Source organism: Diadema antillarum, unplaced genomic scaffold (genome assembly GCF_040938485.1).
Source record: "Diadema antillarum isolate AM-2024a unplaced genomic scaffold, OU_Dant_1.0 scf00000156, whole genome shotgun sequence".
Lineage (NCBI taxonomy): Eukaryota > Metazoa > Echinodermata > Echinoidea > Diadematoida > Diadematidae > Diadema > Diadema antillarum.
In genome coordinates this window covers 175,254-197,763 of record NW_027271045.1, presented here as the reverse complement: position 1 = coordinate 197,763, position 22,510 = coordinate 175,254, and the positions used below count along the sequence as shown (strand labels likewise).

General features: G+C 38.4%; 1 protein-coding gene across 1 annotated transcript in view; it reads left to right on the top strand.

The window, feature by feature from the left end:
• The window catches only part of LOC139722041 (TLC domain-containing protein 2-like), a 33,801-nt gene extending 19,653 nt beyond the window's left edge, over positions 1 to 14,148 (top strand). Inside the window, exons 2-4 of the mRNA XM_071633363.1 lie at positions 3,917 to 3,999; positions 8,084 to 8,166; positions 13,584 to 14,148. Of these exons, the coding sequence (XP_071489464.1) occupies positions 3,917 to 3,999; positions 8,084 to 8,166; positions 13,584 to 13,961 (544 nt within the window). The 3' untranslated portion in view covers positions 13,962 to 14,148. The remainder of the gene's footprint in view (positions 1 to 3,916; positions 4,000 to 8,083; positions 8,167 to 13,583) is intronic.
• Positions 14,149 to 22,510: the final 8,362 nt, after the last annotated feature.

The window sequence follows — 22,510 nt, the reverse complement described above, 5'->3', positions numbered from 1 at the left end:
CTTACTCTTAGGGTTCGTTACTCCGACAGATTAATGATAAAATAATGCTATATTCCTTATTCTGAAGGTTCGTTAATCCAAAAAATGATTTAGAAAAAATGTCCGTTCATTTCACAACGAAATCAGGTTTGTTATTTCGAACGTTTCTGTCAGTGAAATTTCGGAATAAAACAACGGCACAAAACAGCGTGTTTTCGTACTCTATATAGGGTCTGTTATTCCGACAGAAGTAGTAATGATGAAATAATAATAGATTCTTTATTCTGAAAGTTCGTTAACCGAAAATTGAATAAAGAAAAATGTCCGTAAATTTCAAAACGAAATCAGTGCGTCATTTCGAACGTTTTGCCAGTGAAATTTGGAATAAAACTGCCCAAGAACAGTTGCACTTTTCTTACTCTTAGATAGGGTTCGTTACTCCGACAGATTAATGAAAAAATAATGCTATATTCCTTATTCTGAAGGTTCGTTAATCCAAAAATGATTTTAAAAAATGTCCGTTCATTTCACAACGAAATCAGTTTTGTTATTTCGAGCGTTTCCGTCAGTGAAATTTCAAAATAAAACGACGGCCCCAAAACGGTTACAGTTTTCTTTTACTCTGAAGGTTCGTTACTGCGAAAGAATAACAATATAATACTTTAGATTCTTAATTCTGAACGATCGTTAATCGGAAAACGATAAAGAAGAAATGAAAACGGTTACAGTTTTCTTACCCTCAGGGTTCGTTACTCCGAAAGAATAATGGCAAAATAATACTCTACATTCTTAATTCTGAATGATCGTTAATAGAAAAATTATAAAGGAGAAAATATTCGTTTATATCCAAACGAAATCAGTTTTGTTATTTCGAATGTTCTGCCAGTATAATTTCGGAATACAACAACGGCCCCAAAAGGGTGTTTTCTTATTCTGAAGGTTTGTTATTCTGAAGCAATCACGATGATAGATGATAGATTCCTTTCTGAAGGTTCGTTGATCGGAAAATAAAAAAGAAAAAATGCTTGTTAATCTTCGAACGAAATCAGTTTTATTTTGAACATTCATCTGTAGTACCGACCTTTGGTGTTGTTGTTGTTTTCGATTACAAACCTTTGAAGTACTCATGAATCGTTTCATTTTATGATTAAACAAACCTTCGGAATAATGACCATCATTACATTTTTGTATGATATCTCTTTGATGTCACGGCCAAACTACCGCAGTATACCCAGAAAGGAAAGTGCAACGATGTCCCGAAAGTTCTTGATCGCTTCTCGCGCATCTGCATGCAATAGGCCTACCACGTGGTCGAGCAGACGGCGAGAAAGCAACACGGCGCGCGTTGTTGCGATGCAGAGGCGGCTAATTATTGCAACAGTGAAACAGGAAAGGCCTAAAAGAAATTGGAACCTCCACCATCGGCACCTACTTCTCTTTCATTTATTATTTAGGAACTGCCGCTAACAAAAGTTATGGAGTTTCTGCATTGTTTCTGTGAGAATATGCCCCTCACAACGTTCATTACATCTCCGTGAAAATGTCGCATTTAGTGGCATTTTAGCGGCGATTTATCTGTGTTGTATTGAGCATTAGCGAAGGCTTCCGCGCTTCGCGCGGCAGGGGGAACCCCCCTCCCGTACCCACCCCCAGAACAGCGCGCATAAATGCCGACAAGCGTGAAGAAATTCCTGGCGAGAACCCTGTTAATGGTAGCATGATTGTCGATCTTCAATTAAATTTAAAGCTCATCACAAAATTGTGTGTGCAGAAATTGTTTTGGAGTATGTGCTGATGCTGTTTAAGGACATTACAGACAGAGCTACAATGTTTATATCATACATGTTATATCCTTCTTGCAAAAGATGTGACCAACTGTACAGTCATACACTGAAAAGGTACATACAGTACTATTGTGTGAGGAACAAGGTGATACTAGTACATTGTAAGATCTGTGAATCACTTACTTGTAGAAGTACTACAATGTACATGTATTTCTCTGCAGTTCTCAAGATTTTATCTACCTTCATCGTTTTTCAGTTGTACAATAGAGTGCATGCTGTGCATTCAAAAACAAACAGTTGATACTCCTTGCCATGTTGTTTCTTGTGAGTGTCATGGCATACATGTACAATGTAATATCTAAAAATCCTTCAAAGCATTGTAACAGATGAGCAGTGTACATGTAGGCCCCTATATTTCATTCTGTTGAGGACGAGCTTATTTTGCTACAGTACTACAATGTATGCTCCCACAGACACCTGCCCAAATATACTTGGGGCTGGCCTTCAACGGGTTAAAATACTGTGAAAGTGGACATTCTCTTGTGTATATTTTTTCACACTCGGCCGGGTAAAATGAATTTTGCGTGTTTTTAATTCTGCAAAAGTACGACATTAAAGGACAAGTTCACCTTCATGTACATGTGGATTGAGTGAATGCAACAATCTTAGGAGAACACATCAGTGAAAGTTTGAGGAAAATCCGACAATCCGTTCAAAAGGTATGAATTTTTTAAGTATCTGCGCAATTACTGCTGGATGAGAAGACTACTGCAGTGTGTGATGTCACGTGCGTACAACAATATAAAGAAAATAAAAAGAGAATTTCACAAAATTTTACTTTTTGAATAAAGTGCATATTTCTTGGACTTGTTACTGATGTACAGTACAACTGTATGTTAAGGATAATATTATTCCCCTTGCCTTCTGAAATAGAGAAGTCGAGTGTTCTTTTGTTATGCGAGAAAAGTGAAAATACATTTGTACACGTAAGGTAAATTTTCTTTATACTTTCTTTATACCGTTGTACTCATGTGACATCACAAGCTACAGCTTTTTGTATAGTAGTCTTCTCATCCAGCCATGACTGAGCAGAAACTTTAAAAATTCATAACTTTTGAACAGATTGTTGGATTTTCCTCAAACTCTCACTAATGTGTTCTGCTAATATTGCTGCATTCACTCAACCCACATGTCTATGAAGGTGAACTTGTCCTTTGATTACTGAAAATTTCCAGTTTTACAGTTATCTCACTTGCTGTAACAGGCATTTGGGCTAGGGTCTCATACTACAATCATTTACAGTGTATATTCCTTGCCTCAGAGAAAGTTATAGGTATCCAGGCAAGTTGGCAAGTGGGTTGTATAATCACTCTGCCTTTTCAAAGAGGCTTAGATATGATATGGAAATATGGATCCTTATCAAATGATTGGTTGAGAGCAATCATGCAACCAGTCTTTCATTTTGCCTAACGTATACTCGAGGGGCATAAGATTTTACCATTGATCACGTACTAATGACTGCTCAGAGATAAGCGCGTGACTGTGGCTTGCCATAATCAGGCTCACTATTAAACGTCACGATTGTATACTTTGGCAGTGCGCAGTCAATCTGTTACAAACTGTGTGTGCTCAATCACTTACATTGTACTGTAAACAAGTTCGAAGTTTGTATTCAGTGTATTTGCAACATTTCGTCAAACACCTTAGCTTTTGAGAAAGTTCTTCATGTACAACTTGTAGCTGACTGTTATTTACCCATGAAGTATGTGAAAAAATAGTTCATTGGATCATTTTATAAAACAAATAATGCACAGGTTTAAGTTTGTGATGCTAGTGGTGATGCAGATCACTCCCGGGTATTCACACTGTCATACAGTAAATTACCCTGAGTGCGCTTGACATGTACAAACGTACCTTCACTAAAGCCCTCTCACCCCTGCATTACTTGACCATTAATGTGTATTATGATGTTATCTCTCAGTTTCTCTCCAAACCTTTGAAGCACACAATATCTTGAAAAATGAAAAAGTCTGTTCAAGTTTGTATGTGCTGCATACACATATTGTACGTACACTGTATGTTGCTTTTCACATTGTATTGTGTTTTGCAATTTCTAATAAAACACTTTTTTATCGTTTTTGTTTCTTTGACAGTCTCTACACAACTCCATTCATCCTGGATGATCTTATACACAACTTTACTCCTTTTAGTGAAATGCTGGTATCACTTTCAACTGGTGAGTCATCTATTATCTTCTCCTTTCTTGTTCTTTTGTTTTGTTTTGTTTTCTGTTCTCTTTTGTTGTTCTCTTTTGTTGTTTTTTAGTTGTTGTGGGAGTAGTATGGGTTAGTCATTCCAAAGGTTCCTTATTCGAAAAGGTTGTAATTCCAGAAATGAAATACGGAAGTTATTCCAGAGGTTCATTAATCTGAAAAAGGTTTGATATTGCGAAGGTTCATTGATCCTATGTTATTTAAAATGAAATACCATGGTAAGGTATTCAATTCTAAATGTTCTTTACTATTACCTCCTTTTGTTTTCATTTTCGAATTAACAGACCTTTGGAATAACAAACCTACCTTCATTTTTGGATTAACGAACCTTCAGAACAATGAACCTATAAATGATTCGACAAATGTTTGGATTAATTAACACTTCGATAGACATATGGAATTTGTTTGAGCTTTCAAAATAAAGGACTTCAGTTCATTTTTGGATTAAAACAAGCTTTTGGAATAATGAACGTCAACTGGAATACAAGAGTACAAGTACCATTAATATTGTTATTTTATTATTGTTACTGTTTTCAGTGCTTCAGCTTTTATAGTAGTCAGCTATGACAATTATGACCAAAATATACATGCACATAATTGTTGCTATTTGTTAAAGGAAACCAAACAAAACTGGGGGGGGGGGGGGGGGGGGGGGTCCTGTTTTACACTGTATATTATTCCAGGTCAGTTCCATGTGTCCTGTCAGCTTTGCGTACTATACATATGAACAAAATATTAAGAACACATGTATGTATAGAGAAAGATTAATTCTGGTGCATATATGACTTCTTATGCAGCTTGGGATAGATATTTACTTGTCTACATTGTTGATACTTCCTTTGGTGTTAAATGCAGGAGTTCATGTACAGAGAAATATCATTACTGACATGACCTCCATGAACCTTTAAACTTACTACATAATGTATGTATAGTGTGCTCCTGGTACCCTTCTTTTTCTTTTTATTTCCCGGAGAATCAGAAATTCAAACAAGCAATGTAAAGCACATACAACTGTATGGATACCTCTAAGGTCATAGCCAGTACCGTACTAGAATGATATTATGTTGTAGTGTGTGTGCAGATGTAGAGTTATTGGTCTTTTGACATAGCCTTTTGGTGAGATTGAACAATTAAGAAAAAAGTAAATAGGTCACTAGGGTAGGATAGGGGAGCTGACCAGATATTGAACTGTAGAAGGTCATATTCCTGGACTCTGTCCCCAGAAGGTCGTCATTCATGATTAGAAAAAAAAAAATGACTTGCAGTTTATCTGGTCAGTTGGAGAATATTTTTTTAATGCCTTGCTAGTAGAATGACCTTGCCCTTGCTCTTCTGTAAATTTGGCAAACTTTTCTTTTATAGTATGATGTCATTGGCCTGTCGGGATGCTGATTTCTTCAGTGTTCTTATATCTTTATAGAATTAATAGTCTTTTCCATTAAGACTGTAAACAGACCGTGACATAATTTACATTATCGAATTCATACATTAATACTAATAATCATAATATTGATGTTATAACGATATCATGTCATTATGAAACAAATTTTCACGAATTGCTATACAAATTATCCAAGGATTCCTTTGAATGTTCCCTAGGGTTCAGTAAGGGTTTCTTGATAAAAACCGTTAGTGTTACAATGTATGCACAGTATGTGTTTCTACCCAGCCAAACTAGAAGTAGAGATTTTACTTGAAAGTATGTTGGTAAGATGTTATTTATTCAATCTTTTGTATGAGTTAATCAAAATATATTTGAGATTGCAGATACATTGTATGTTGGTATTGCTCTTCTTCAGTTTACAGTAAGCTCATCTGTACAATGTCGATGAGTTTAGATGCATCAAGAACGAGGATCATTTTCATATCTTGTAATTCCCATTTTGTAATGATAATCAATGGCCTGGTAGTCTTTGTGCTATAAGGGATTGGTGTCAAATAGGTAATTAAGCAGTTTTATTATTGTATAAAAGACTCTTCAACGCAGAATGCATTGTTATAATTATAATATACAGCTGTACATTCCAATTCTTTGTTTCAGACTTTTCATTTTTTTTTTTATAGCTTATGATTGGTTAAAGGGAAGATAAACCCCAAGAGCAATGTAGATTGAGTGAAAGCAGCAACATTAGTAGAACACATCAGTGAAAGTTTGAAGAAAATCGGACAATCGATGCAAAAGTTATGAATTTTTAAAGTTTTGGTGTTGGAACCGCTGGACGAGGAGACTACTAGAGGTTATGACGTACCGTAAAGTTCCGTGTATAAGACGCACCCGTGTATAAGACGCACCCCTAATTTCGGACCTAAAATTAAAAAAAAAAAAAAAAACACGAAAATGTCCACGCAAATATTGCGTGTGTCATACATATTATTTCAGCTCAAAATTTCCCTAGAATGCAGCATGTATTTGCTCTATTTTTCGTTTCCTTTTATATTTTCTTTTAACGGTATTCATCGGACATCAACAAAATATGGAAGACGCAAAATGCGAGACTTGTCTCGGTACTCGCTATTATTTCGCCTTTCAATCATGGTACATGTGTCATGCATATCGTACTCATGAGTGTACAGTACGATCTTTGCTGTCATACATAGCAGAGGGTGTCTCGCTTATTGACGCATGTCAGACTGGAAGGTTCATTACGAAAAATAAGAAAAACATCAACAAGTGTAGCAGAGGGATCATACGGCAAGACGTACGGTGCGTACGGTAATTACACTCATGCACTGTTACCAGTAACATGTGTGTCTCTTGTACCATGCTTGTATGCACAGTGCTAGCCTTTTGCAAAAGGCAGCTCGCTATAATTTCAGCACACGCTCACAGAGAGCAATGGACTTGCACACACAGCGCGCAACGGGCAAGCGCGCTTCGATCCGATCGCTGTGTGCACGCGAGTCCATTGCAAAAGCCTCTCTGCAGCTGCTGCCTTTGCCAAAGGCTTGCATGCTAGCTAGCTAGCTAGCTACAGTGTAGCTATGGTATCCTAGCTGGCTTCGCACTCGTGAAATAAAGAGCAAACGAACGACATGGATATGCATGCATGCTTCACACATCGTTCATATTTACGGTGACATAGTGTGGATCCTACTCCGTATTTTACAGCTTTTGTCTATGGCCATATTGATACTAGCACATTGATAAGTTTTACGGTATCGGTAATTTAGTAATGATACCTGTACATCGCGTATTCCAGCTACTAGGTTGGCTGTTGGTAGCTTGGTAGACTGACATCGGTAGCATGTACAGCAGTGCTGTTACAGCTGTTGTCTATGGCCAGATTGATACATCGTTACTGCACAAGGCCGATGTAAGTTTATCTCGTATTTGCAGCTTTTGTGTGTGTCCAGATTGAAAGATCGCTCTTTTATCCGCAAGTTTTAGTGATTGCTTACCTTCCAAACGTCGATGGGCATACATGGCCCCAAGTTGGCCTTATAAAATTGGGTGTACATGACAGATTTTTTTTCCGTGATTCGACTGTACCCGTGTATACGACGCACCCCCGATTTTCAACGTTTTCCGACGAAAAAATAGTGCGTCTTATACACGGAACTTTACGGTAATATGTATGAGTGGACAACAATACCAAGAAAATATAAAGAAAATTCTACACAAATCAATTTTTCATGAAAATTACAAATTCCATCAACTTGATATTGACATTATGTTAAGGGTAGCAATTATTCCCCCTGCTTTCTGAAAGCGGTTGGTCCATTGCTCTTTCATAATTCTAGAAAAGTGAATTTTTGTTGAATTTCCTTTATATTTTCTTTGTATTGTTGTCCACTCATACGTCATATCCTCTAGTAGTCTCCTAATCCAGCGGTTCCAACACCAAAACTTTAAAAATTAATAACTTTTGCATCGATTGTCCAATTTCCCTCAAACTTTCACTGATGCGTTCTACTAATGTTGCTGCTTTCACTCAATCCACATTGCTCTTTGGGTTTACCTTCCCTTTAATAAGGGATTTATTGCTCCTCAATAATGACCTGTTTCTAAATGTTGAATCCATGATTGTTTTCTCTCCTTGTTTGCAGGCTACTTTGTGTATGATTTTCTTGATATGCTTGCCTATAAGAAAGTGTCATCATCTTGGCCTTTACTGCTTCATCACGTTGTTGTGAGTATACCCTGTTTTTGCTGAAAGCAAAACCTCACTATGATATCCATATGTGTTTACAATTCCTGTCTCCCTAAGAAGTTACGATAAAAAGACTGTGAGGATCATGCACTCATACATCGCAAAACGTTTTTTAAAGTGTAAGTGAAGTGTGAAATATTAGATTTCAAAGGACATCATGGATGCATACCATGAAAATGTATGCATGCATGACATGACTGTGGAAAGATTCCCGTGCAAAGCTTGTTCTTGCTAAAGCACAGTTGTATAGTATATTGTCAGTCCAAATGTGTACGTTAAGAGATATAAATTGATAAGTAATGAATAAATATATTGAATTGAATTGAATTGAATTGAATTGAATTGAATTGAATTGAATTGAATTACTGAAACTGCACAATTGATATCATTGATTTTAAAAATGACTTTGAAACAACAGTACAGTCAGGGTCTTTACAAAAGAAAAAAAAAATGTGTGTGTTTCTGTGTCTGTGTGTATCTGCTTGCACGTATGAGTGTAAGCCCTACTGGGATTATGTTTGTGTGTGTTGGTATGGCAGTTGTATGATCTTGTATGTCGTGCTGTCTGTCCACCAGTGTCCCAAAGAGCTCCATGGAGCTCTGTGGTCTGTCTAGGTTGTGACCAGGGAGGTGGGAGGCCCACCTCCCTGTTGTGAACGTCTGTGTGCCTTCCTTCCTGTGCAAGTCTCTGTAAATCTGTCTGTATCTGTGACTGTTTGTCTGTGTGTGTGTGTACTATATAGGCCGTGAGGCGAGAAAAGGGCCCTTAGGGCATTAGATACCGAAAATGAGTTTTCACCTCCACATTGTACATGTAGAAGGAACTCTGACGTATTTAAAATGCAAACCTTTTTCTGAAATTCCACTCCTAAATGCCCCAATTATGACATTCAAAACAGCATGTTTAGTCCAAATCCTGTCACTTTTTAATGCATCTACAATAATGCATGCACGCGCAGTTATCTACAGTAGTTGATCTATTTTGCGCGTATTGCTTTGTCAAACTGATCCGTGCCGTTTTCTGGCATTTGCGTGCAGCGGCACTAAGGGCCCTTTCCTCGCGTCATGGCCCATATATTTGTATGGGGTTCTATGTCAGTGTCAATCAGTAAGTTTGTCAGTTAGTCTGTCTGTGTAATTTATCAATCTGTCAGTCCATCTGTTTTTCCATTGATCCGTCTGTCAGTCTGTCTGTCTTATTGTATCTCTTCATGCTTCGGCCTGTGTGTGTCTCTCTCTCTGTCTGTGTTTATGGTGGAATGTGATTGTCTGCATTAAAGAAGATAGCAGAGAGAAGGACCTTGACACACTTGAATGTCGAATGTGGACTTCACAGCTTGACTGTGACACACATAGACTTTCAGGAGAAACTGTTAGTGTTCCTCTCTCTCTATAGCATCGGCTAGCTTCAAAAGGAATCTGCAGCTGTTAGAACCAGTTCTAGTGCTGGGTTTGAATGGCAAGTTACAAATGTATCAGCTGGAAGGAAGCCATTGCCTGCAAGATGTGGAAATGCAATGTTATGATTTGTAAATTTTAAAGTTTATATGTTTTTAAAGTGGAAACTTTCACATGATTTGTTTTTCTGGTTGAGATTCTTTCAGTCAACTTCATCTGTGTAAAATTTTGATAATAAAGCTGGTATTGAAAATGTTTTTGAAATGATAAATGCATATGTTCTCATTTTCACACAAGTCCAGTAGAGCATGAAATTCATGGACATTTCCACTGCTGTGAAATATTTCATGTTTGCAGCATGACATGGCACACTGGTTTACTGGTGGCAATGGGTGACATCCACTGCAGATACTTTTTGGTATTCCAAGAGTGGGTTGGGCGATGCTCGTGTGAAGTCACAGGGTACTCAAAGTCTCTGCTTTTAGCGAAGAAAAGGGAAATAAATAGAGGATGCATGTAGTCAGGGCAGGAAAGTTTGAAGGGTCATGAAAGGCCGAGGCAAGTATGACGTTAGGAAAAAAAGATTAGCTGTCAAAAGGAAGTATTGGGGCCTAGACAGGGGAAGTGAAGCTGTTCTTATCCTTCGTAAAAGCAGCAAGAATCTGAAACTGTTAAAATGGGATCTCTTGAGGCACCACTCTGATCATAGTAACATTGAAAAAAAATGAGATGCACAATTGTAGCTGTGGGAATATTAGTGTAGTGTTTGAAAATGGGAACTATTGAAAAGAATTTCAATCGTAAAGATTGCATGCTGATGCAGTGTAGGGTGCTGGAAGGTGGTGAGATCAAGTTTCTGTGTGACTCAGGCTGTAAGAATAAACACAAGCCAAGGGGTCTTTAGGTAAAATTTGTGTCTTTGATTGCCCATTTGTCTTGTTGGTCCAGGAGATTAAGTGATTTACGTTCCCCCCAAGCCAGTTTCAGTGTTTGATGTGGACCAATGCACTTCAGTGGAATGTCCCTTATTATAATGTGTTGGGCAGTCAAGTACATGTAGCTGCTGAAATCTTCAGTTTGGCAATGGAAAACATAATGTGCAGTTGCAGGATGATATGGCCAAAAGATATCAGAGTGGTTATGTATTTTAAGCCCTTGTCATGAAATGGTTAATCTTGAACTGTTGAAGAGAGTTCTTATCCCAAGCCTGTGTTGCACCCAAAGCAGGACAAACATCTAAAGAATTGTCTCTAAGTTTTCTGCCTAGACAGAAATTTCTCTCGCATATATGGCAGAAAGGCGTGTCGCACTCATTCATCACAGCACCGCTTGCCCACCATTGTTTACTACTGAAGTGGATCCCAACCCCATTTCGCTTGAATTCATGTTGAGAAGGGAAATTTGGTCTACATTTGTATGCAAGCAAATGTGAGAGCTGCACATGAGACCGTGATGACATCATTCAGTCTGGTTTGCATGTACAATACAGCACACATTTTAGTATGACTTTATAGATGACTGTTTTAGGAACCAACATAAAATTATGCATAACTTTCATATCTTTCATCTTTATATCAGAATCAAACTTTTACTGTTTCATTTGTTTAATGCTCCATTGTACAAAAGCAAGTTCAACCCTAGAGTGGATTTTTACTTTTAAAGATGAAGAGGTTTCATAAGACAAACATTTTCAAAAACTCTTTGGGCTCCTCGAGATTCTTGCTCTTTAATCATCTGCTATAGTCCATTGACCTTAAGAATCAATAACGGTGGCAAAATTGATATGGGAGAGCTGAACTTTATTGACACTACAATCTAAATAGAGATATGCTTGCATATATGATATGTCCTCATGAAGGAATAAAAAGTCCATTATATTGTATATTGTAAGGGTATTAAAAGCAGATTGCAGTAATGAAAGAATGTGTGGTTAAAGTCAGCAGGACTGAAGTGTATGGTCAATCTTGATGTATGATCTCTGTGATTGGACGGATAACAATCAAATTCTTTATGGAACTTTCATATCAAGATCAGGGGCCTGTTTAATGAGAGTTATCAGCCCTGACAAGTTGTCAGAGTCTGACACTTTCAGTAAAATCCTTGGTTTGATTGACTGGGAAATTATGTTCCCAGATTTATTATGGTAATTGTCAAAGACTGACAACTTGTCAGGGCTGACAACTTGTCAGGGCTGACAACTTGTTAGGGCTGACAACTTTCATGAAACAGAGCCCAGGCATGCTTGTCAAAACTGTGGAGTTTTTGTTGGTAACTTTACCTAGATGAAAACTGTAGGTCAGCTCTGCAGGTGACCCATGCATTTCGATAAGATATCCATCTTTTAACCCATACCATGCTTTGTTTCCCAATTGGCACAGATGCGGGAATGTTGTTGTTGGTGGTGGTGTTTGTTTTGTTTAGATCTTTTTGCTGATTTTTGCATAGAGGTCTGATAACTAATTGTCAATGAATAGAAATTATGTGATCCCCCTGATCTCAATTAACCCTGCGACGCAGGGACAGCCACAAGAGATCTTATCTTTTTTACGACTGACCGTTCACACTGGTATCTCATCTGTCCCCGAGCTGTGGGGGCAGTTTGGGGCTTGGAGCGAGCTCTGCCACTTGAAACCAGGCATACCCCATGCGCACATTTGATGACCACAGCTGGACGCTATCAATTGCGCCCCAAGGTCACTCTCCCCTCCAAATCTTGTCCCGTACCCAACTTGCTTCGCGGGGATGAGGGAACAAGTCCCAGCGAGCATTCACATTATGGTTCTAGAGGAGAAAGTCCCGCAGTGTGGGACTTTCCTCGCATCGCGGGGACCAATGTGAACGCGGGATTTGTCACCATGGTCTTCCTGTTTGACTTGGGCACATTTCTTCTTCACAGTAGGCTTCATAATTTTACAAGAGGCCATTATGCAAGCCAGAGAATGTTATCCAAGACCCCGTTTACAGTGTGGGGCTGGGTCGAGCCGCGGCCGAGCCCGGCCTCCATTGCGGGGCCAAACCCCGCAATTCTGTCTGCTTACAGTGCCGGCTCGGCCCAGGCTTTTAATTCAAACCTTTCAATATTTTGTTGTAGTGGCGCTCTGATTGTAAATAAACACAATTTGGTAGAGTCTGGTTTTCAGACCCTTTACCAACTGAATTCTGTGGCAACAAAGTCGCCGTTCGACTAAGGCTTTTGCCGAAGGAAAAATCCTTTGCAGAACAAAACCACCTTAAACTATACTAGTTTTTGACATTAAGGGGGTTAATATCCTGAATAGCGTAATAGTACGGACAGAGGGTCTGGAAGCCAGACTAACTTTGGTACCGCATTTGGCCCAGTTTGCGTTAAAACTGAGAAAAGGCCGGGCTCGGCCGCGGCCAAGCCGCGGCCGAGACCACCTCCAGAGCGTGGCCAAATGCATGGCCAATTTGGGCTCCACATTTGGCCTTTTGCGCGTTTACACTGAAATGAAGGGCCGGACTCGGCCGCGGCCGAGCCAGGCATTTTCGATCACTGTAAACGGGGTCTAAGTCAAGTGAATTGCTCACTGAGAAAGGTTTTTTCCACCATTTAGCATAAAATATGCCATATACAATAAAATATACATGTATGTATAGATATTATACACACAATTATCTATTTTGTTTTTAGTACTCTTGGGTTTTTTTTTGTGTGTGTGCATGAAAATTGTTGATTTACATGTAGTCATGTTTTCATTTGTATGAGTGGAGAAATAAGAAAATTGAAACATAGAAGTAGGTCAAGTTTGGATGGATTGCAGTATTGAATTCTGATGAAAAAGCTTGGCAAGTGAAGCTAAATGCCTGGGCGCCAAAACAGCTAATGAGACTGCCAAGTACAATGTAATCATGTAACAGTTCGCAAAGAATCCTCAAATGTGAAGTCATCTAATGTAACATGAAACCCCACAATATTTAATAGGTATTTTGTTTTTTGCTCTCTTTCTTAATGTCATACTCTCTCCTTTCCATCACAGATATTCACATGTTTCGGGGTGTCGCTGTACTACAAGCTGTACATCGGCTACGCGGTGGTGGCGCTCATGGCGGAGGTCAACAGCATCTTCCTCCACGCCCGCCAGCTCCTGCTCATGAACAGCTGGCCGAAGTCGTCGTCGCTCTACCTCGCCAACAGCATGGTGAACGTCCTGACGTACGTGGTCTTCCGCTTCGGCGTCCTCTTCTGGATGGCGTGGTGGCTGTCGCAGCACACGCACGAGCTGCCCATGTCGATGTCGGCTCTCGCGGCCTCGGGACTCTTCATCATGATCACTGTGAATCTCGTGCTCTTCGGGAGGCTAATTGTCAGTGACTTTCTGTCGAACAAAGCGTACAAGGACGTGCTCGACAAGTAGCACCTGGTGGAGTTCGTACCCACGAGTGAAATTTCTCTCTCTCTCATAACCTGTTGAGGAGGAGTCCTGAGTATACTCGGACTGGGGTCTATGGGAAATGCGTGTTGTAGCAAAATTAGCCCGTCCTCAACAGGTTGATAATGATATTGTTATTATCATCATTTTGAAAATCAGCCTTTTCATTTAATGCACAAAAGACTGGGTAAAGGAAGATGATTGCGCTTGAATGCGGCCGAACATTTCATGTTCTGTCATGACCGCTGGAGTTCTCAGTCCAAGCTCCCTGTGGGTGTAAGTACGCTCCACACATTCTGTGAGTAATGGCGTGTTAATGGTGCTCCTATGTGGTACTTAGCATTCACCGTAGAGCCTTTGAATATTCATAGACCATCTCCTTTGTCTCATTACCACTAACCATCTCAATACACCTCGTGGTGGTCCTACCAGACACTTCATAATGAAAAAAGGAAAAAATAAAAAAATAAAAACAGTTGTCTAAAAGTGTATTTGTTTGTATTTTTGTCTGTCAGTGTGTGTATCATGTGTGTATGTCTGCATGCACATATATGCAAGAAATGACTGTCATTTCACTTGAATATTTGTCCTATCACAGCTGCAAGTGTGCCATTTTTGTCACCCATTGGAGGGCTTATGACCTGAATAAGATAGCTACAGGCTCTCAATGGTAGACTGTCAGTGCAGAGCTAGAACGGCATTACGACTGTCTAAAATGAGTGAAGTAATGCCTATATGCCTCTCAGCTGATAAAACATAACTGTATCAGATTGCATAAGCAGATATGTTTGATTGAATTTCTACACTTCTATTAAACTGTTATGTGCATGACTTCAATTGATGTAGTATTGAATGATCTCTCAGTTCAAAATATTTAAGGTTCCCAGAGTAGACCTTGCCACGAGAGCTTTCCTTTTCCAGTTGAAGCCAATGGAATAGGCATGTGTTACTGCAATAGGTTAGGCTCGCTAATCCTAGCGTGAGATCAGCTCTCCCGATCTAAGCCAGGCAAACCTCAAAGCAAGTTTGACACGCGGGAGAAGTGTTCACACATATGTGTGTCTGACTCATTGACAGCTATTTTCAAGTGCATTCTGCATTGTGGTGTGAATGGAAGCAGCTCTTCCCACTCATGTGCCCACTAATATGAAGTTTAAATGATGGTATAGTATTGATGGAGATGAGGATTGGGCTTTTAACTTTTTGCAAGATACCATGAAACCACTTTTAAATATGAAATAGTATAAAGCATGCCATTCTAAGAGGAATTCAAAGATTATGTGATGAAATTCGGGTTTGGAATGGCTGAGACATCCAAAAACAGAGTAAAACAAAGCGATCATAGTAAACAGTGGGTCCCACCTTTTATTAGGATTGCTCTTTTTTGGATATCCCAGCCATTTCAAAAGCAACTTTTATCAAATAAACTTTGGATTCCCCTTGGAATTACATGCTCGTTCACAATTTGTAAGGGGTTTCTCATTATCTCAACAAAAAAGTTTAGAAAGCTGAAGATAGGTCTCAACCAAAACTATGCAATTCCTTTAAAATGTCATTCTGAAGAGAAAAAAAAAGAAGACAATCTATCCAAAAACAACAATATTGTAAAGAACAATATTCTTAGATACACAAGAAAACTATTATTGAATGGGAATCCACATCTGAGATAAGAGGAGACAATAGTCAATAAAATTTGAAGAAAAAGCGGTCAATGTCTTCATTCCATCCACTTTGGCCTTAGTTCAAACTCAAGGATTCATTTATTATATTTATTTGATTTTCAGTGAGAAAATATCAAGAACACTTTTGTGCCTTTGGAAATTTCTTCGCAGGGAGACGAGCCTAAAATATACATTGTACATGAGACACATCAACGGCCTACCAAGTCTAAAAAACTTAATATCTAATTTACAGTGATGGAAAGAGGAGGGCATTTCAGTTCCTTTGGGAAACATTTTGCTGTAAAAACTTTGAAACATCACTGGATTATGCATAAGGAAATGTACCAGGCTCTGCAAAGTTTTCAGGAGAAGCAAGAAAAGAAATTGGCCGCCAGGTACTTGTTCCCTCCGTGTCTAATGTCTTCTTTCTCGTAATGATGATGAAAAGATGCAAACTTGCTGTATGTTTTCTTTTAAAAATGGTTCCAATAACTTTAAAGCTGTGAATGATGAGAATCATTCATCATGTGGGAATTGATATGCATCATCCAATAAAAGAAAAATAAAAAGGAAAATAAAATATGACAGATTTTTTTCTCTCTCCAGCATATTAATGCACTCTATATGCAATATATTTCACAAGTTTAATATGTCATGAATTGGGACTTGAGCAACTGAATTCATGATCAAAGTGCCATCCCTTTTTGAGAGAAAAATTAAGATACAGCATATATCTGTGTTGGGGAGGCAATATTTTCATAAATTCTTAACTTTGCAAGTGTCAGTGGACTCCAGAAATTTGTGAATGATTAAGTAATTAAAACACTGTGAAATCAATTGTGTATGGAGTACTCAAATTTTTAAGTAACAGTGTGATTCAGTTTCAGCTCTGTCTTCTTTACTCTAAAATTTCTTTGAGTATTGCAGTGCCTCTGACTTATTCTGCCTTACTGGTGTCCTAAGCTTTGATGTACTAAACTTTGAGGCATCCAACATTATCAGTGCTACTACTTTTACCTTCAGCATGTTGGAGACCACTGGATTTTGTTAGAAAAGTGGCTTTCTGGGAACTCCAGCTCAAGAATACCTCACTTTTATGTAGAATAGATGATTTTGATTATTGCAGTTAACTTTGACTTGAGCCTGAAAAGAATGATATGATATATTTACCCACATCAGTCATCCTCTTAAGCTCATATGGATCAAGATGTGTATCTTTGATGAAGTTTTCTTCTTTACAGATGGGAAATGTTGCTTCATAGTCAAAGGCAGAAAAGTGCTTTGACATCATACAATTCAGTCATAGTTCTTGTGAACTGCAATAGAGTACCAAAGTTTGATGTCATAGCCATTCATTGCCATGGAAACTGGTTCTAAACAACCTCACCTGGCCCGAATATCTGTGAACACTTGATATTGCTAACCGTGCTCGCACATGCTTCCAACCCAAGCTAGAACAAAAGTCTGTGACATCATCACTTTGGTACTCTATGGTTTCTTTGATTTTGTTTTGTGAGATTCCATTTTAAAATGTTGGATTGCCTTGTTTTATGTATGAAAAGTGACCAGATGAATTAAAACAGTCTGTTTGTTATGCTTGATTTTTTTTTTGTATGAAGAAATTTTGTAACACAATTTATGAATAGCTTTAAATTTTGAAAATTATATAATTGTACAACTCATTTGTGGTTGCCAATAACAGAAGGAGAAAAAAAAGAAATATAGAAGCACTTTCAGTAGGCAAATCTGATATGGTTCTTGCAGAATAACTGAACTGATATGTTGTTTTAGGCCCTTTCCCTGTCTGAGAGGCTGTCCTCCAGTTGCCTGCCCTTCTTTTTGTGTTTTCCTTCCATCTGTCTGTCCATTATTTCATGACTCATGTGATTGCTTTACTATACTATACATTGAGGTCAAGCACAGAAAAAAAAAATGTATTAAAGCAATGTGTTTGTCATGCATGATTTTGTACAAAAAATTCTAAAAGGCCATTTATGAATAGCTTTGAATCTTGATTGTTTGTTCCACTCTCTGTGTGACATACTTACTACCTGAATGGAACAGAAGTTCACAAGTTCCTTTTTAATGATTTTCCTCCTGCGTTCTGTTATGTACATGATGTCAAAATGGAACCAGAAATAGCGGGTTTTACATAATTTGAGTTCAGTTGTCAAATGATTTTAACATGAGACACTGCCAGCAGAATCAATCAAAATTTCATTGTGTGTGTATACAGGAGTGCAAATTTTCCACCAGATGCAACTCTGTGTTCTGATAGATATACTGGAAAATTTAGACAATTTTAGTGGCACTGTTGCTCTGCACTTGTGCCTGAGTTTGCCTTATTTTTTCAAATTGAGATGTAATGCAGTATCAAAAGAGCTTTCCAGGGTTCTGTTGCATAAAAAAATGCAATTAAACATAGGTCATAAGATCAAACCGAAATCAGGAATCAGCCAATCAGAATTGAGAATTCAGAGATTTGTGTTTGATTCTCTGACCTATATTTGATCTCAACTTTCATGTTACAGGGTACAGTGTGTTCTCTGTCTTGAATAAAGCATTCAAAATGAAGTTGTGGGTTTTCAGGGTAGCTCCAACATACTTTTCCCTCTTATACCCCAGTACAAGAGTTTGGTTTTCCAGTAGGCGCCCTACAGGCAGATTTGCACTTGGTGGATGAAATTCAGTGAGTAAGAGCCGACAAATTTTTCTGGTTACAAGCATTATCATTCACTATGTTTACATGATGTGTAATAGGTAAATATCATGTTTAGGAGCCCACTGAAATCTGTAACAGGACCTTGACACAACGTAAATGTGTGGAAGAGTAATGAACATGCAAATTCAGAAAGAAATGCTGCTGAGCATACTTTTTTTTTTTTTTAATTCCAGCACACTCACATGGTAAATTTCAGTGAGTTGATATAGTTCAATTCATTTATGAAACTGTAGGACCCATACTCCTGTATTTCAACAAATACAACAAACAAAGAGTTTTGACCTGGATACGTATAATTCTGCAGTGCCATATCTAAGATCAGCTGAATGCTCATCATGTTGTGAAATGTTTCTACATCTGCTACCTTGCTTTGTCGTTTACCACATCGAGCTTTTAAATGATAGCAGTATTTCTTTGTACAATCAGAAGTACTCCCACTTTTAAAGTATGGATTGAAATTGCTCTTCCAAATTATGGCAGTTAATCAAGTGTAGCTATTTGCATCACACCTAGAGCAGAAAATGACTTTTACTTTATAGTGATGCTGCAATTACAGTTACAATATATTGGTCATAAGTACCCGTACCAGTAACGCACATGATTATATGTTTGTAGAAATTCAGAGATAAAGTTGTTCTTATGTTTTCTTAACGTTACCACACTTCACACATTCCTGGACATTGTTTGATGAACCAGTAAACAACAAACACACAATGGTTAAAACTACCGAGGCAAATGGAAAGGGAGCAGACACCCCTGAATGAACGAGACGCAAATGTTTTAGGTCGTTGCTATGGTAATTGTAATCTTTGGAAGAGTTTCCAGAATCTCTCGCCATGAGAGATGTCCAGCTCAGTTCATTCTTTTTGATGGCAAAAAAACTGTGTGAGGATGAGGTACAGTACCAGGAAGGGAGACCCACATTGTGCTGGTGCCAACCACTTCCTGAACAGCATCATGAATTTGAGTACGTGGGCACACACACAAGGCAGTGATTCTCACATCGCAGTCTATTCTCATATCTCACTGTGGACTGCCTTTGAAGTAATATGCAAACCTATTTTCAAAAGAATTTGCCTTTGTTTGCAAGTCCTCCAAACTTCTACCAAATGTCATCAATAGATGTTGCCCATGATGATGACCATAAGCATTTTGTCAAATTCAAGTGCAACTTTCTCACAGGAATTGAACAGATGCTAGTGTGAGTTAAAGTGGGAGTTTTTATTTGGCTATTGAAAGTACATGTTATTCTACAGTCCTTTAGGATTAATGCAGATTGTTAAAACGAAACAAAACAATTACACAAACTTCATTGATCATTATGATGTCATATGAGGGAATGATGACGGTGGTCACTGTAAGTTGCTACAAAAAACTGTAACAGCTTCATTCTAGTCCAGAAGCACCACTGTGATTTACAAAGGGAGGCTGCTTCTTTTGACATTGCACAAAACTCGAGTTTACAAATTTCAATAGGTGTGTCATTGTGGAAGAGATGTATGTGTATTGTATTGTACAGTACAGTGGCACAATGTTATTAGTTTTTCACTTATCTTTTCTCAGGTATTTGTATGCATGCAGGGTTATGACGTGTTCCAACTTTACAAGGAGTGATTGTCGATGCAAAACACTGATTGCTTTGTGAATTCAAACTTGACAGGAGCGATATTTGTACCTTGTCAATTTTCACTTCATATATGTATACCAAAATTAGTTTTCACTGTAATTATCTTTGTGTAAATTGAGGAAAACATTTTATCCAACAGAATGTGTCTGTAATGATATTATTTTATTTCCTATTCACAATAAAAGTGTCAATTCACAAGAAACCTTAAAATGTGTGTTGTTTTCTATGAAGTATGTGTCACATCACCATGAATACCAAAGGTGTTCTTCTCTTTGAGAAATGAAAGGTCGCTGTAAGTCATTAAAACCTTCAGACAAATCACGGCAGGTGCATGTCTGATGTTCAATGGTTTGCTGGGATGAGAAACAATTGTGAATAGCACATGCATTGATACAGACAACCTTGCTGAAGTCAACCTCGCATCAGTCAAATAATGACCTTAGTCGAAGGTCTTTACAAAGTCCTCTTCCCCTTTATATTGCATTGATTTTAATCCCTCATAATTTGAATTTGCTGTAAAGTGGAAGCTACATTGTATTTCTTCAGTCCAGGGAGGTGGCCTCTCATCTCCCTGTTCAGTCCAAATAGATTTGACTTGGGCAAGGTTGACTGTATTTGTATATTTTTTTTTTAATGGTTTTCACAAGAAAGAGCATTGATTTACCAGAGCAGTGTAAAATTGACAACTCTGTGAAAATGTAAGTAATGAAATCAAGAAGAGTGAGGGTTGTTGAGATTGTTTGGAAGAGAAAAAGATGGGAATAGGAGAGGATAAGAAAAGAAGGTAACATGAAAAGGGAGAGGTGTGGGAGAATGGACAAGTTGAAAGTTAAAGTTGAAAGTCTATTTTACTCAACCTATACTCTGAGTATCGGAGTCCAATGTAAAAACATAATATATACATTATTAATTTAATAATACAGAATTGTAAATAACTTTAAGAAGTGTACAAAACAACTATAACAAAGTGAATAAGAATGAAATACGATTGATGAAAAAAGAAATGTACAGAAATATACAATATATGCACGATATATGGTGAAAACAAAGAAAGGGAAATATGACGAGAGAGAGAGAGAGAGAAGGAGAGAAAAGAAATGGAGGTGAAGAGGGAAGAGTGAGAAGGACACAAAACTGTTAACAAAGTACATAACAAATTACCAATAAAAGAAATATGAGTGACATATAGTTATAAAAACATTAAAAAAAAGAATCAGAAAAAAAAATGAATGGAAATGATTGGGAGAAGAAATAAATGAAAAAGTTCTGGTGACAATGAAGAAGAGAGAAAGGTGAGTGCTAGGAAGAGGTAAAGAAGGAAAAAGGAGCAAGGGGCAGAAAAGGAGAGATGGGGATAGAGAACAAAGAAAGAGGGAGTGGAGAATAAGATAGGGAGAAGAGATGACAAAGGAAGAAGAGCAGGAAAGAGGGAAGGAGTAAAATGAGGGGCAAGGAAGAGAAGCGAGAGGAAGATAGGGTGGAGAAGGGAAGGATAGAAGAAAGGGGGAGCAGAGGGAGATGAATTAAGGAAAAGGAGGAGAAGGGAAAAGATGGGGAGGGTATGTGAGAAAGGGGAGACGAGGAAGGACACAGGGAAGGAAAAATAAAGAGGACATTGAGGGAGGCAAGGTATGGAATGTGGATAATATGGTAAGGAGAATGTAAGATGGGGGTGTGGATGAAAGGGAGGTTGCCAAAGAGGAAGTGAGGAGGGCGAGAGGAAAGAGGGGAGGAGGATGGGAAAGGGACAGGTGTGCTGGTGGAGGGGGAGATGTGCTGGCCGACAGGGAGGTGGAAAGGGAGAAAGAGCAATACAGTTATACCGGTAAGAGATGGAGAAGAGAGTGAGAAAGGAGGAGGAGAGAGGATGACAACTTGGCAGACAAAAAAAAAAAAAAAAAAAGGAGGGGGAAGAGATGAGAGGAGAGAGGGATAGAGCAAAGGAGAAGGAAGTATAAGAAAGAGAGAAGAAAGAGGCAATGTAAGGACAAAGAAAAAGGACAAAAAATATAGAACAAGGAAAAGGGAGAAGGGCTCGAGGAGAGCAGAGAATTCAAAGCAGATGAGAAAGGAGCAGAGAGGAGATTTGAGAGGAGCAAGGAGGTAAGAGAGTGTGGAAAAGGGAGAGTAATGTGGAGAATCAGAAAGCATGGGTTAACCGAATATGGGCAGTACTAGTACACTGTGTAGGAAAGTTGATCGTAAATGAAGCGACAAACATGGAGCCCAACGTAGACAGCATCCACTCCAGGGCCGGCTGTACGACATGCGACACCAGTTACGTGCGCTAGCAGACGACAGGTGCATAAGTTTTCACAATAAGTACGTTCTTTTAATGAGTTATCTGCCATATCTAGTTAATTCGATTAATCCCATATTTGAAATAAACAAAGCGAGTGAAAGTTGTAATAACCCAAATGATAAGACTGAACGGCACATTTAGCAGGAATTTTCCAGGTAAGGTACACGCACCGCACTGCAGTTTGTGTTCTGTTCAAAATGGCGGCGTTGCTACAACAAATTC